At 46.8% G+C, this 15,807-nt stretch overlaps 1 protein-coding gene across 4 annotated transcripts in view; it reads right to left on the reverse strand.

Moving 5' to 3' along the window:
• Nucleotides 1–377: 377 nt before the first annotated feature.
• LOC147423391 (uncharacterized) overlaps nt 378–15,807 on the reverse strand; it is a 114,230-nt gene continuing 98,800 nt past the window's right edge. For all 4 annotated transcript variants that reach the window (XM_086501800.1, XM_086501797.1, XM_086501801.1 and 1 more), the window contains exons 16-19: nt 2,666–2,746; nt 2,351–2,461; nt 2,135–2,275; nt 378–1,350 (exon numbers count right to left, since the gene is read on the reverse strand). In XM_086501800.1, coding sequence (XP_086357926.1) covers nt 1,261–1,350; nt 2,135–2,275; nt 2,351–2,461; nt 2,666–2,746 — 423 coding nt within the window. In that variant the 3' untranslated portion in view covers nt 378–1,260. The remainder of the gene's footprint in view (nt 1,351–2,134; nt 2,276–2,350; nt 2,462–2,665; nt 2,747–15,807) is intronic.

The raw sequence follows: 15,807 nt of genomic DNA on the forward strand, positions 1-15,807 counted from the left end.
AAGATGCCATGTCATGGTTATCTTTCATATAACCTTCTCTACCATTAGAAATGTATTTGGAGGGCTTAAGAAATTGGCCACTTCCAAGGCAAGGGATCTTCAAGATATAAGACCAAAATGAGAAATGTACAAGTGAGGAAACACATTGCCCTTTACATGACATGTTTAACCTTACAATTCAACAAGGCATGCGTCGTGATTGGAGCACAAATTGGACGTGCACGGGTCTAATGCATAGCTTGATCGGCGAGCATGACTACTTTCCTATCTTGGAAACGCGCTTTTCATTCTTGTGTCCAATATTGGAATTCGAGCCTTTGTACATAGTTGTTGATTTGGTTGCTTGGTCCTATACATTTCTTTTAGGTAACCAATATGATTATACAAAATGCGAGAGAAGAAGAAGAGAATTTTAACGTCGTAGGAAACTATCCCTAGAGAGAGAGAGAGAGTAAACAAGTCTAACGGGACCAAGTGGTGATGGCTTTCATTCTTGACTTAGTCATCTCCTTTATGTCGCATCTTGCTAATCCATGTATGATTTGGTGCTCACATTCAAGTGTAGACAGGCTGATCCTTAATTGATGTTTTTTCTCTTGGTAAGCATTCTTACCTTGCTCATGAACCAAAAATGATAAGATTCAATGGAAAGCAAAAGGTTTTGATTTTGCTGCTAAATCATTGACTACAGCTTAGTTTCATTGACACCCTGTGTTTAATCTCATATTGCAGCTCATTGACTAGAGCTTAGAGGGCTTTTTTTGGTACCAACAGCAGTCCATGTGGAATCAATACATTCAGATGAAAGATGCAAATCAGAAACCACTTGATTAATACTACAGCAGTGAGCATTGGCAACTCAAAGATTAGACCCGGCCATGGAGCCTTTCCAGAACTCTCAACTGTAGAACCTTCCCAACCCTTGTTATCGCAATGTGAGACAGATGCAAGGAAGGCAAAGCAGACCCACAAGAAAGCGGGCGAGTGACAAGATCAAAGCAAGGAATTGATATCCTTCCTCATATGTCCACTAGAGGCAACCCAGGATAGTTAAGAGACCCTTCAGAATGGTTACAAAGAAGGGAACCCTAGACTTTTTTGACCATAATCAGCAGCTCACTCGCTCTTATATTGGTCCCTTTTCTTGATAATTGAAATTCACCACTGAGGGCAACGTCGTGCAGACGCCCTTTACAGACCTCATCAGCGTATGTTTTTTGTTGAATCCAAAAGGCTCCAAAAGCAGTGCCTCTTTCAATCTTAATCGGGTAAAGTATTGACATTTGCAGCCAAAGCTTTTCTTAACTTTTGAACCTCATCAGCTTCCTTCGTTTCGGTGTCAAACCCAACCTGCCCAGTTTCAGTCAAATCATGCATCCATTAGCACCACAAAGATGGATTCAATACATTAAACAACTGAACACGTCAATCAGCACATTAGCCATCATTCTTTTCATGTTGCAGAACTCTCCTGTCACGTCAGATATAGCATCAGGACCATGGAGCGCACACGTCATGCACGGATAGAGTGCATAAAGCACATGGTGGGTGCATAGAGCTTGGGGGTGGAGCTACACAAGAGGTTATGAGGCCTACGACGGCCGCAAGGGTGTGTAGCCCAGCACACCATAGGCCTAGACATGCCTGGCCTGTGTTCTCAGCTAAGTGTGAACAGGCTAAGACCATTCTATATACATGGGACTCCTATGGTTGGGTGGACAGTTCATTCTTAGTGTTCCTACGTTAGAGACCTCTCCATGAGGGGCTTCGATGTCGGAACTTACATTTCATCTTTCCACAAGATCCTGGATCCAGACTTAGTAGTCTGGGCATTGTTTTGAGTGAATGTGGCAGAATCCTCCACTGACTCAGGTTTTTTGTAGACCGACTCTTATAAAGATGAATTTGGTCCTATGGAGCATAGGACCAATCTGATCAACTACCCCCTTCCATTATGATTCTAAGCCTCTTTCTTGACTAGAGAGAGGTCATTTGCAGAGACATAATCTCTGATCACACTACTTAGGCCCTTCTAACTAGAAATCCTAACCCTTTTTCCCAATTGTCCCTTGAAACTGTCATGGAGTCAGAATAGCCAGGCACAGTTGTATTCTTTGAGCAAGTTAGAAATTACCAGTCTGAAGATGCTTGCAGCACCATTGTTCCCCGCTGAAACAACAATTGGAGATGTCTCACAGAACAGTACACAAGATAGCCGTCTTTTCTCCTCGTACACAATAGTCGGCTTCACTGCTGAAAGTGATAGATCCCAAATCTACAGAGAAACAATAAACCCTTAAAACAATGCTACAATTGTCTCATGGTATACATCTCTACAGAATAAGCTTACCTCTAAATGACCATCATCCGAAGTGGTGCCAAAAACGCATGCATGTGTAAGTGACCATCGCAGGTCCTGCAGACTCTGGGTTGCTGATTGAAATACCAGAAGGGCAGTCTCCTAAAATACGAGAGTACATAGTCAGCTGTTAAAAAATATATAATTACCTAACCAGACATGCAAATTGAGGATAGTAGAATTGCTACAAATAATATCTGCCATGCATCTACGGTTAATCCACAGAAGGGCTTTTACAAACACACAAACAAAGAGAGAACTTTGAATGGCTATCAGCCAATGTGCTTAGTAGAGAAACCAGCTAACCTTGTCCTCTTGCCAAAGGCAGACAGTCCAGTCGCTGCTGCAGCTAAGGAACAAAGAAGGAACAAACGGAGACCACCTAACCTGCATAATATTTGATCATCCAGCCAACCATAAATCAGCTAGCACCAGAAAATTTCAGTTTAGGCATGAACGTACATAAATTCTCTAGATGCTGATAGTTTGAGTTCCGTAAATGGACAACCAAAACCAAAACTAGGATTAAAAAAAAAAAAAACCAAAAACTTGGAAAAGTCTCGCATTGAGTGACATCATTTGTGTACAATCTGTTTACACAATAGAAAGCAAATACCACTCCGGTAACAGGGTGGGGGCCCTTGAGAGGATTGATTGGGACCCAGCCTTGGGAGGTTTGGAGAAGATGTGTTTCGCAGGTTCAGTTTCAGGAACCTCGAACAAAGCTCTGGAATTTTGACACTCTAGTGGCTTCAGCTATGCTCTATGGGGTTCAGATTTGGGGGCCCTCAGTGGACCACCAGGGCAGATCTGGTAGCACTGATGGATGGAGCTGTATGGAGAGGCCTCTAGTCTCTATGATCTCTCAGATGATTCGGGCGTCAGTGCCACATAAGATTATTCGAGCTGACCTAGCTGCCCCCCTTTCGTAATTGAGGCCCTTACTAGATCAGTTTCCTTCATGCATAATTTATGGGACCTTCCCAGAGATGGATATGCTCAGCTAGCCCTTGAGTCATCCCAACAGCTAGCGCTACAAGGGGACACTGCATGTTAGTATGAGCAGATGAATCATGGTTTCAATCACATGGCTTCAACATGGATAGACTGCCTCCATTCTAGTACTCCTTGGATGCACCCTCCCTTTCTCTCACACGGACAGAGACCACTAGACCTATATGACAAGATTTGATTCAACTAGATACCAGAAGCACATGGATACAGCCAGTATAAGAGTTGGGCACGTAGATGGCTTTCTATAGAGAGCATCTCCTTTAGCTAATAGAGGATGGATATGTGATCAGACCGGCCTATATGGACACTCATTTATCCTATGGGATACGATGTGCTATTGGTCAGATGCGCACATCATCGCTCCGCTAGAGATTAAGACTGGCAGATTTAGGAGAGTACCAGCAGAAGCCAAGATAAGCAAGTAGTGTCATATAGAGCCAAAGACAGAGTTACATCACATTTGTCATTGTCTGGTATACTATGAGATATGAGGCCGCTTTCACTGTCTATTCAGAGAGGACTTTGGACCATTGGCTAGAGTCGTGAGATATCAGGATCAGAGATGCCTCGAGTTGTTTTTGCTAGAGAGGCGCAGACATAGGGAAAGTCTCTTAAGGAGACCAGGTAGTGGGAGACATTCACAGAGGGAGATCACTGATTTCTTAAGAGCAGGGACTCAGCAGCCAGATGAGCATGCTTCACAATAGACTTCAGAGACCACTTCTACCAGAGGTATATTAGTGGACAGAGCCACTGGGCTTGGGAGAGCTAGACGCCCACGTCTAGAGGGCGACCACGACATCGACGGAGGCTCCACTAGAGAATCAAGACTATTCTAGCACGGCATCGGAGACGCCCAGTACGACTATTTTCAAAGGCGGACATTGACAAAGCTCTTCAGAGACCGATGCAATACTTTCTCGGACAACGCCCGATGTCGGGCATCCTCGGGCATGGATGATGATGATGATGATTCTCAGACTAATGATTTTAGTCTTTTAGTTTTAGTCTTTCACTTCACTTCATTTTATTTTTGTACGATTAGATCCACAAGGATTGTATCAATTTGGTCTCATAGGTCATTTTGGCCTTTTGAAGACGTTTAATATAACATTTCATTTTCTCTCTCTCTCTCTCTCTCTCTCTCTCTCTCTCTCTCTCTCTCAGGTCTCTTAGGATAGTTTCCTACGACGTTAAAATACTCTTCTTCTCGGGTCTGTGTGTGTGTGGTTGTGGGTGTGGTTGTGTGCGCTATAAAAAGAGGAAAATAGTATAACCTTTCTATCACCCAAGTGTGGTAGATTGGTTATGCCATTTCCCTCTTGAATAACAAGTCTTGAGTTCAACTCTCCTCGTCGGATAGATCTTTAAGGTCTCTTGGGATAGTTTCCTACGACGTTAAAATACTCTTTTTCTTCTTTTCTCTCTCTCTCTCTCTCTCTCTCTCTCTCTCTCTCTCTCTCTCTCTCTCTTCTACAGAGATATGGGGGCAGTATGCAGCATCTTTATACACTGTACTTGGACAACCACCACTACCAGACCCACCACATCCATGTCCGGCTACGAGCACCTTCTTTACCACTGAGATGGTAAAGGAGGCCATTGACAGGATGAAGACCAGACGGGCAACAGAGCAAGGCAGGCAGGGTTTGGTAGCAAAGCACATTATACATGCTGGGGATTTGTTGGCAGAGATGCTTGCACGGTTATTCAACCGTGTCGTGTGAGGGCTTCCCTGAGTCTTGGAGATTATCTACTATTGTACCTATCTTCAAGACAGGAGACCCCATAGTGCCGGGGAATTACCGTACTATCATGGTAGGACACACATTGGCACGGTTATATGCATCCATCCTCGAGCATAGGCTGAGCAGTTGGGCAGAGATTATGGGCATACGGGCACCTGGGCAGGCTGGTTTCAAAAGGGGTTTCTCCACACTAGATCATGTCTTTACACTCAGAGCTATCATTGAGGAGGGTCGAGCACATGGTAGACGGATATACTGCAGCTTTGTGGATTTCCGCAAAGCTTTTGACACAGTACCGAGGACCAGATTGATGCGCCGACTGATGGAATTGGGGGTACCCACAGAGCTGATGTGGGGGATTATGGCATTGTACACTTCAGTGATGGGTCATGTACGCACATCAGAGGGGATATCTGACATAGTTCACTCCACTATCAGAGTGAAACAGGGATGCCCACTGTCCTCTACTTTATTTGGTATGTATGTTGATGGGGTCTCTGATTATATTGACAGAGGAGGAGATAGAGGTGCTCAGCTTGCAGGGACATGGATCCCTCTTTTATTGTATGCTGACGATATCGTGTTGATATCAGACTCACCAGAGGGTATGCAAAGACATTTGGACGCATTGCATGGTTTTGCAGAGGATAGTGGATTGTCTGTCAACCTTGGTAAAACCAAGGTCATGGTATTTAATACCACGCCACAGTGGGTTAGGAGATCAGCACCTACTTTCACATATGGGCAGGACAGTGTGGAGTACACTGATGCATACACATATCTTGGGGTGGTCTTTAGTGGACCGAGGTTCACACTGAAAGTGGCAGCAGAGACTAGATTGACTCGTGCCTATGCAGCCCTAGGTGGTTTAGAGAGGATTTGTTCGCAGGTTCAGTTCCAGGAACCTCGAACAAAGCTCTGGCTTTTCGATACTTTGGTCGCTTCAGTTATGCACTACGGGGTTCAGGTTTGGGGACCGTCTATTGACAGTGCTGGATGGAGTAATATGGAGAGACCCCTGATATCTATGATTTCTAGGCTGATTAGAGCCAAGGCCTCAGTCCCACATGACATCATACGAGCGGAGCTGGCTGTCCCACCTATGGAGGTTGAGGCACTCACCAGATCAATATCATTTGTACACAGCTTATGGGACACCACCAGGGACAGGTATGCAAGGCTTGCTCTTGAGTCATCCAAACAGCTGGCATTACAGGGAGATACATCATGTTGGTATGCACAGATGAGCTCATGGTTTCAGAGGCATGGTTTCAGCATGGACAGGCTGCCCCCTTTCCAGTATTCTCTTGATGCACCATCCTTGGCTCTTACACGGATGGAGACTACTAGACTCATTCGGCAGGATCTTATCCAGCTTGATAGCAAGAGGACATGGATAGAGCCATCACGGGAGTTCGGTACGAAGAGGGTTTTCTATAGAGAGCATCTTCTTCAACTCACGACAGACGGATTTGTCACACGGCCCAGTTACATGGACACACATCTATCTCATGGGTTACGATGTGCTATAGGCCAGATTCGCACATCTTCACACCAGCTTGGGATTGAGACAGGTAGATTCAGAGGCATACCAGCAGACAGTACGATATGTCAGTTATGCCATGCAGAGCCAGAGACAGAGTTTCACTACATATGTCGCTGCACAGTCTACTATGAGATACGGGGACGCTTTCATTGTCTATTCAAAGATCGTTTTGACTCGTTAGATAGAGTCATGAGATATCAGGATCAAAGATGTCTCCGATTATTCCTACTTGAGATTCAGAGACATAGAGACGCTCTATTGAATGGGCAAATACAGAGACAGTCCCAGAGATGCATCTCAGATTTCTTCAGTCTGAGTACCACAAAGGCAGAGGGGACACCACCACCACAGAGCTCGGTTCCCACCCATACACACACCAGTGGTACTCTCATTGATCGAGCTATAGAGTTGGGAGATCGAGACGACCGCGACTGAGGAGGGGAGCCACGCAGCACCGGCGGAATTTGCGGCAGAGGATCCACAGGATTCTAGCACGACACCCAGAGTGTCGATCAGGATAGGCTTCATGCTACTGCTATATTGTAGCATGGTGACACTTATCCCCACTTTGTACCTTTATGGCATGATACCATTGCTTAGCCTACCAGCCACCCATAGGAGTCGGTAGCACTCCTATCAGTTCTTTGTTTGTAGTTTTCTTTGTTTGTACCCAGACTTGGTACTAGACTCATCATTGTAATTAGTTGGTCTCATAGGTCATTTTGGCCTTTTGTAGACATTAATATATCATATCATATCATCTCTCTCTCTCTCTCTCTCTCTCTCTCTCTCTCTCTCTCTCTCTCTCTCTCTCTCTCTCTCTCTCTCTCTCTCTCTCTCTCTCTTTCATGATGCAGCAGCAGCAGAGGCATACCCACACACACAGCCTGAGCAGAGACGTTCTGGGAGCATGCCTTCAGACTAGAGCTAGACTTCAGAGGGAAGTGCTTTTGGGGGACATCACACACAGACAGTCACAGATTGACTTCCGACGCCTAGTGCGGCGGAAGAAGAGGGCATTTTTGGCTTGACTAGAGCAGGATTTATACCAGCTATTCTTGAGTCAAGACTCACGTGAGGCATGGAGACTCTTTCATGAGCACTCTCCCCCCCCCTGCCATTACCTCTACAGAGACCTGGGGTCAGTACGCATCATCTTTGTACACAGTTTCCGGACAGCAGCCCCTTCCCGACCCCCCCGATCCATGCCCACACACATGTGCCTTTTTCACCGCTGAAATGATGAAGAAGGCCATTGACAAGAAGAGGACTGGAGAGCATATGATCATGATGGCTTAGCGGCTGAGAATTTCATGCATGCCAGAGATCTACTAGCAGAGCTTCTAGCAGTTATGTTTAACCGTGCCATGTGTGAGGGCTTGCCTGATACTTGGAGCCTGTCTACGATCATACCTATCTTCAAGTCAGGAGATCCTATGGAGCTTGGAAATTACCGCACTATCATGATTGGACACACATTGGCACAGTTGTACGCATCCATTCTTGAGCAGCAGCTGAGTAGGTGGGCAGAGAGGGAGGGAATGCGTGCTGTTGGGCAGGCAGGGTTCAGGAGAGGTTTCTCCACGCTTGACCATATTTTGACACTCGGGGCCATCATCGAGGAAGGCAGATCCCGTGGGAGACGGATCTATTGCAGCTTTGTGGACTTCCGCAAAGCATTTGACACAGTGCCCAGAGCTAGATTGATGTGCAGATTACAAGAGATGGGAGTACCCACAGAGCTCATTTGGGGGATCGTGGCACTGTACAGATCAGTAGTAGGGCATGTACGCACCTCAGAGGGTCTATCTACACCGGTCCACTCCACTATTGGGGTGAAGCAGGGATGCCCGCTCTCTCCTACTCTATTTGGTATGTATGTGGATGAGGTTTTTGACTACATTGAGAGAGATGGTGATAGAGGTGCACCGCTGGCAGGGACGTAGATTCCGCTATTGTTATATGCTGATATTATTGTGTTGATCTCCGACTCTCCGGAGGGGATGCAACGTCACTTGGATGCTTTGCATAGGTTTGCCCATGAGAGTGGCTTGTCTGTCAACCTTGGTAAAACCAAGGTCATGGTTTTTAATACCACCCCACAGTGGATCAGGAGGTCAGAGCCCGTATTCACATATGGCCAGGAGATGGTGGAATATACAAATGCTTACACTTACCTTGGAGTGGTTTTTAGTGGACCAGCATTTTCTTTGAGGAGAGCAGCAAAGACTAGATTGACCAGAGCCCATTCGATATTGGGGAGACTGGAGAGGATGTGTTCAGAGGTTCAGTTTCAGGAGCCTCGGACGAAGCTCTGGCTCTTTGACACTTTGGTGGCTTTTGTATTGCTCTATGGAGCTGAGATATGGGGGCCTTCATTGGATCATCACGGGAGAGTAGGTCGTACTGATGGATGGGGGGACATGCAGAAGCCTCTAGTCTCTATGATCTCACGGCTCATTAGAGCCAAGGCTTCAGTACCACGTGCCATTGTCCGAGCAGAGCTAGCTGCCCCCCCACTAGTAGTTGAGGCGCTCACCAAATCTGTTTCCTTCCTACACCGCTTGTGGGAACTTCCCAGAGACAGATATGTCCACCTTGCACTTGAGTCCTCTCAACAGTTAGCCAAGCAGGGAGACAGCATGTTGGTATGGGGAGATGACGTCATGGTTCCAGGCACATGGATTCAGTATAGACAGATTGGCCCCTTCCAGTACTCACTGGATGCACCCTCTCTGACTCTTACACAGTCTGAGACCACCAGGCTCATCCGCCAGGACCTTATTCAGCTAGACACTAGGAGGACATGGATACAGCCAGCACAGGAGCTGGGCACGAAGATGGCTTTCTACAGAGAGCATCTTCTCCAACTTACGGCGGACAGTTTTGTGACGAGGCCCAGATACATGGACACCCACCTGTCTCATAGGATACGGTGTGCCATTGGCCAGATATGCACATCCTCACACAAGCTGCGGATCGAGACTGGGAGATACAGCGAAGTGCCAGCAGAGGACAGGACATGCACCTTGTGTGACATGGAGCCTGAGACAGAGTTACACTACACATGCCACTGCCCCGTCTACTACGAGATACGAGGCCGCTTCCGCTGCTTGTTCAGAGAGGGCTTTGGACCACTCTCCAGAGTCATGAGGTACGAGGATCAGAGATGCTTGGGTTTGTTCGTGCTCGAGTTGCGCAGAAACAGAGAGAGCCTGATGAGAGGAGAGGCTAGTCAGTCTCAGAGACACATCACAGACTTCTTTAGAGCAGACACTGGACACCTAGAGGAGCTACTACCACAGCAGATCTTGTCGCCTCACACCAGAGGCACATTGATAGATCGAGCGACTGAGCTGGAGAGATCCAGACGCTCGGGACTGCGGAGGACTACACAGCATAGACGGAGGCTACATCAAAGGATTCGGATCACTTTGGCCTGACATGCACGACGCCCCGTCAGACTACTGTCCATGGAGGAGATTGATGAGATCCGCCAGCGACCGATGCTGGATTTCTTGTGACTTGTGACTTAGCTATCCCAGCTAGCTACTTAGTTCACACCTACCAGTTTAGGATCCCATAGTACTTTTATTTTATCATTTTATCATTTCATTTTGTTACTCTGACTTTGTATCAGATTCACCACATTGTAACGCTTTGGTCTCATAGGTCATTTTGGCCTTTTGAAGACGTTAATATAAGATTTCATTTCATTTCATTTCATCTCTCTCTCTCTCTCTCTCTCTCTCTCTCTCTCTCTCTCTCTCTCTCTCTCTCTCTCTCTCTCTCTCTCTCTCTCTCTCTCTGTGTGTGTGTGTGTGTGTGTGTGTGTGTGTGCGTGCGCGCGCATCATATACATATACATCAATATCCAAAAGGCTATAGAGATTCAATGTCCTCCAAGGTAGGCACTCTGTCGAGACGGCTCCTATGTTGCACCAGTATGGTATGGATCCTCTGTCGCAATCTGCGTCGATGTTGAGAGGGCCCCCTCATCCGTGAGCGACGGGACCGCCCCAACTCTATCGCCCGATCAAGTAGTATGCCTCTGGTGCCTTTGATGTTGTTATGTTGTTGGGGCTGCTCGGACTCCTCCGTCTGTGACTGAAAGAAATCTGTAATTTTCCAATGTTGCCGGATCTCTCTCGTTGTGCCTTTGTATCAGCTTTCACCCCACCCCTACCCACAATTTTCTTTCAATTCTTTGTACTTTTTGTAACCAGACTTGGTATTAGATTCACCACATGTAACCGTTTGGTCTCATAGGTCATTTTGGCCTTTTGAAGACGTTAACATTTCATTTCATCTCATCTCATCTCATCTCATCTCTCTCTCTCTCTCTCTCTCTCTCTCTCTCTCTCTCTCTCTCTCTCTCTCTCTATTTTTTTTTGGAAAAATCAGGGCTGTATATTACTGAGTACAATAAATCCCCAACAGATGCCAAAATAGCCTGTCACGTGGGGTGTACAAGCTGAATGTAAGGATGATAGCCACTAGAGTGACAACTCGACTAGTACAATCTCATGGTGGTCTGTGTGATGAGTGGAGGAGAAACCACTGAGGGGGGGCATAATGCCAGATAATCTGTCCACCTGTAAGTGTGAAAAAGAGTGGAGCTCGAGCCCAACGCCGAAGAAAGGCAAATCGTCGAACCTCGGCTGCTCTAGATGTACCTGAGGAAGAATCCCACTACCAAATCAGGGTGTGAATGATGTCCAGCCAAATGGCAGTAAGTGTATCCTGAAGGAGCTGTGGAGCCGCACTGAGAATGTGAAGACAATGAGCTCTCCAAATATTCCATAGTGTACTGCTAGTGATGACTGAAAAAACTTCATCACGTGTCTGAGGATCCCCTTGCCATGCGATCTGTGGTAACATAGCCAAAGTCCCTCGCCGATAACCAGTCGAGGTAAGCATAAGAGCTGGATTTGTGTCTGAGCCCTCGTAGAAAAGATGCGGTCCAGGCATCGGCATCAACCATGAGACAGAGCCCCAAGTGAGAAATCCATCCTGAACACTGCTCTGCTAAGTAAAAAGCAAACTGGTAGCCACACTATAAGAGAAGAGGAGCATGACCAAAGACAGTGTGCAGGTGACTCAGGTAGTCGCGAAGGACATCGACCGCATAACGGATCATGACCCATAGTAGCAAGCCAAGTCCCAACTGGAAGTCCTGCATGTGCAATCATCCACATGAAAAAATAAATTCGACGAGCCGCATGTAAATCCCAGATGGCTGACCAAAACTGCTGTAGATAGGCATGGGAGAGACCTGAATGTAACCAGAAACGCATACGAGTAGGCTGCTCTGGGTGCTGTCTCATCAATGCGAATCTTCCAATTCTGACAGTGTACTCAAAAAATGATACATGTGCACCGGTGGGGTTAGAGTGAGGCCAGTGCCACTCTCCTGGGTCCCAATAAAGCTGTGATAAGGCACGACCCTCCCACACCCAAAGCCTCCAAAGGGCGGCATCAGCGGATGCGAAACGAGGGTCAACACAACGACGCTTCCCGCGAGAGCCAACTACTCGTATGGCCTCCCATCGAGCGCCAGGGTAGACAAGGTGCGAAGAGGTGGTAGCATATGTCAATCTAGCATGAATCCCCTGAGAGGAGTCAGAATCAACTGTGAACAGCATGGTGTCGAAACGAACTAATAAGAGAGTGCTCTGAGCAAAGAGACCTTCCCAGCCACTATGTGGAGGCATTTGAACCGTGCCTCGCATAACTGCATCCCACTGTGAAGGAATAGCGGAGTCAATCTCAAGAAGTCTGTTTGTCACCCCGCGACCAATGTCATAATGTTCTGCTATGAAATCTACATCCAGCATACGCGTCTCATGAAACAACCGCATAGAGGCAGCAGGGCCAGTGTCCCAAGCAGCCCAGTCAATGTGAGTCCTCTCTCTCTCTCTCTCTCTCTCTCTCTCTCTCTCTCTCTCTCTCTCTCTCTCAAAGTTATGGCTCTTTGATACTTTGGTTGCCTCTGCTACGTTATATGGGGTGCAGGTTTGGGAACCTTCTGTAGGCCAGGATGGTACGAGGCGTATGGAGAAGCCCTTGGTATCTATGATCTCTCGGCTGATTAGAGCCAAGGCTTCCGTACCGCATATCATTCGAGCAGAATTAGCTGGCCCCCCTATGAAGATTGAGGCGCTTACCAGATCAGTCTCCTTTGTACACAGTCTGTGGGATACTACCAGAGACAGATATGCCAGGGTGGCTCTAGAGTCCTCCAGACAATTAGCTCTTAATGGGGATACATTATGCTGGTATGCACAGATGGCATCATCGTTTCAGACACATGGTTTCACCATGGACAGGTTGCCTCCTTTTCAATACTCTCTAGAGGCACCCTTGAGGTCTCTGACGCGGGTAGAGATTAATAGACTCATTCGTCAAGATCTGATTCAGTTGGACACGAGGAGGACATAGATAGAGCCGATACAGGAGTTGGGCACAAAGATGGCTTTCTATAGAGAGCATCTTCTCCATCTCACGGGGGATGGGTTTGTGATTCGACCTAGCTATATGGACACGCATCTTTCTCATGGTTTGCGTTGTGCCATTGGCCAGATACGCACGTCTTCACATCAGCTCGAGATTGAGACTGGCAGATTCACAGGGACACCAGTAGATAGCAGGATATCCCGCTTATGCCAGCTAGAGCCAAAGACAGAGGTACATTACTTATGTCATTGCACAGTGTACTATGAGATACGAGGCCGTTTTCATTGTCTATTCAGAGAAGGTTTTGGGCCTCTAGCTAGGGTCATGAGTTATGAGGATCAGAGATGTCTTCGGCTATATCTACTTGAGTTACACGGGCATAGAGAAACTTTACCGAGGAGAGCTGAAGAGAGACAACCCCATAGACAGATCACAGATTTCTTTACACTAGATATTGTACACCCAAAAGAACAGACAAAGGAGCAGCCAACAGTGGACAGGTCTGCCCGCACTACTGGCATTCTCATAGCCCGAGCATTGGAGCTAGGGAGATCTAGACGACCCCGATGGAGAAGAGGAGCTACACAGTTTCGAAGGAGGCTACAGCACAAAATTCGAGCCATACTTTTTCTTCGTCCAGAGTGCAGATGAAGATGGATCTCTATGAAGATCGATCTCTACTTCCCTCCCATATTGTCTACACATTGTACTGCTTAGTTCACACATTTCACGCTTTCACCTTTCACACCTATCAACTTAGTTTAGGATTCCACATTATTTATATTTAGTTATCCTAGTTTAATTTATTTTGTTAATCTGACTTTGTATCAGATACACCGCATTGTAACTTTCTGGTCTCATAGGTCACTTTGGCCTTTTGAAGACGTTAATATAGCATTTCATTTCTCTCTCTCTCTCGCGGCTCATTAGAGCCAAGGCATCAGTACCACGTGCCATTATCCGAGCAGAGCTAGCGGCCCCCCCACTAGTGGTTGAGGCGCTCACCAGATCAGTCTCCTTCATACACCGCACATGGGAACTTCCTAGAGACAGATATGCTCGCATTGCACTTGAGTCCTCTCGACAGTTAGCCATGGAAGGAGATACAGCATGCTGGTATGGGGAGATGACATCATGGTTTCAGGCGCATGGATTCAGCATAGGCAGGTTGCCACCCATCCAGTACTCATTGGATGCACCATCTCTCACTCTTACACAATCCGAGATCACCAGGCTCATCCGCCAAGACCTGACCCAGATAGACACCAGGAGGACGTGGATACAACCAACACAGGAGCTGAGCACGAAGATGGCTTTCTATAGAGACCATCTTCTCTAGCTTACGGAGGATGGTTTTGTGACGAGACCCAGATACATGGACACCCACTTGTCTCATGGGATACGATGTGTTGTTGGCTAGTTACACACATCTTCTCACCAACTGCGGATTGAGACTCGGAGATACAGCGGAATACCAGCAAAGGCCAGGACATTCCCCTTGTGTGACATAGAGCCTGAGACAGAGTTGCACTATACATGCTGCTGCCCCGTCTACTATGAGATACGAGGTCGCTTCCATTGCTTGTTCAGAGAGGGTTTTTGACCACTCTCCAGAGTCATGGGATACAAGGATCAGAGATGCCAAGGTTTGTTCTTGCTCGAGCTGCGCAGACACAGAGATAGCCTGATGAGTGGAGAGGCTAGCGAGTCTCAGAGATGGATCAAAGACTTCTTCAGAGCAGACACGAGACAGCCGCAAGAGCCACTCCCACAGCAGAGCTCCCTTTCGTCTTACACCAGAGGCACACTGATCGACCGAGCGATCGAGCTGGGGAAATCCAAGCGCCCACGACTGTGGAGGACTACACAGCATCGACGGAGGATACATCAGAAGATTCGGAGCACTCTGGCCAGGCATGCACGACGCCCGGTCAGACTACTGACCATCGAGGAGATTGATGAGATCCACCAACGACCGATGCTAGATCTCCTGTGATTCAGCTATCCCAGCAAGCCGCCCATTTTGCTTAGTTCACATCGACCAATGTAGGATCCCATAGTATATTTTTTGTTTTGTTATGTTGTTATTTTGTTACTTTGACTTTGTATCAGATCCAACACATTGTAACTTTCTGGTCTCATAGGTCACTTTGGCCTTTTGAAGACCTTAATATAACATTTCATTTTATTTCACCTTAATCGAGACGACCACGACCGAGATGCAGAAGCACACTTCACCGGAGGAGACTACAACAAAGGATTAGAACATTCTAGCCAGACACCCAGAATGCTCCTAAGAAGTTTATTTAATACTTTGTATTTAGTTTTTCACATTTATTTTCACACTTTCACACTTTTCACACTCAGTACTTTAGTACTAAGGTACCCAGACATTGTAACAGATTCACCACTTTTGTATCAGTTTGGTCTCATAGGTCATTCTGGCCTTTTGAAGACGTTAATATAACATTTCATTTCATTTCTCTCTCTCTCTCTCTCTCTCTCTCTCTCTCTCTCTCTCTCTCTCTCTCTCTCTCTCTCTCTCTCTCTCAGATTTGGGGACCTTCATTGGACCATCATGGGAGGACAGGTCACACTAATGGATGGGGGGACATGGAGAAGCCACTAGTTTCTATGATCTCACGGCTCATTAGAGCCAAGACTTCAGTACCACGTGCCATTAT

The sequence above is a fragment of the Adiantum capillus-veneris genome, chromosome 26 (genome assembly GCF_014529385.1).
Source record: "Adiantum capillus-veneris isolate H3 chromosome 26, ASM1452938v2, whole genome shotgun sequence".
Taxonomy (NCBI): Eukaryota; Viridiplantae; Streptophyta; class Polypodiopsida; order Polypodiales; family Pteridaceae; genus Adiantum; species Adiantum capillus-veneris.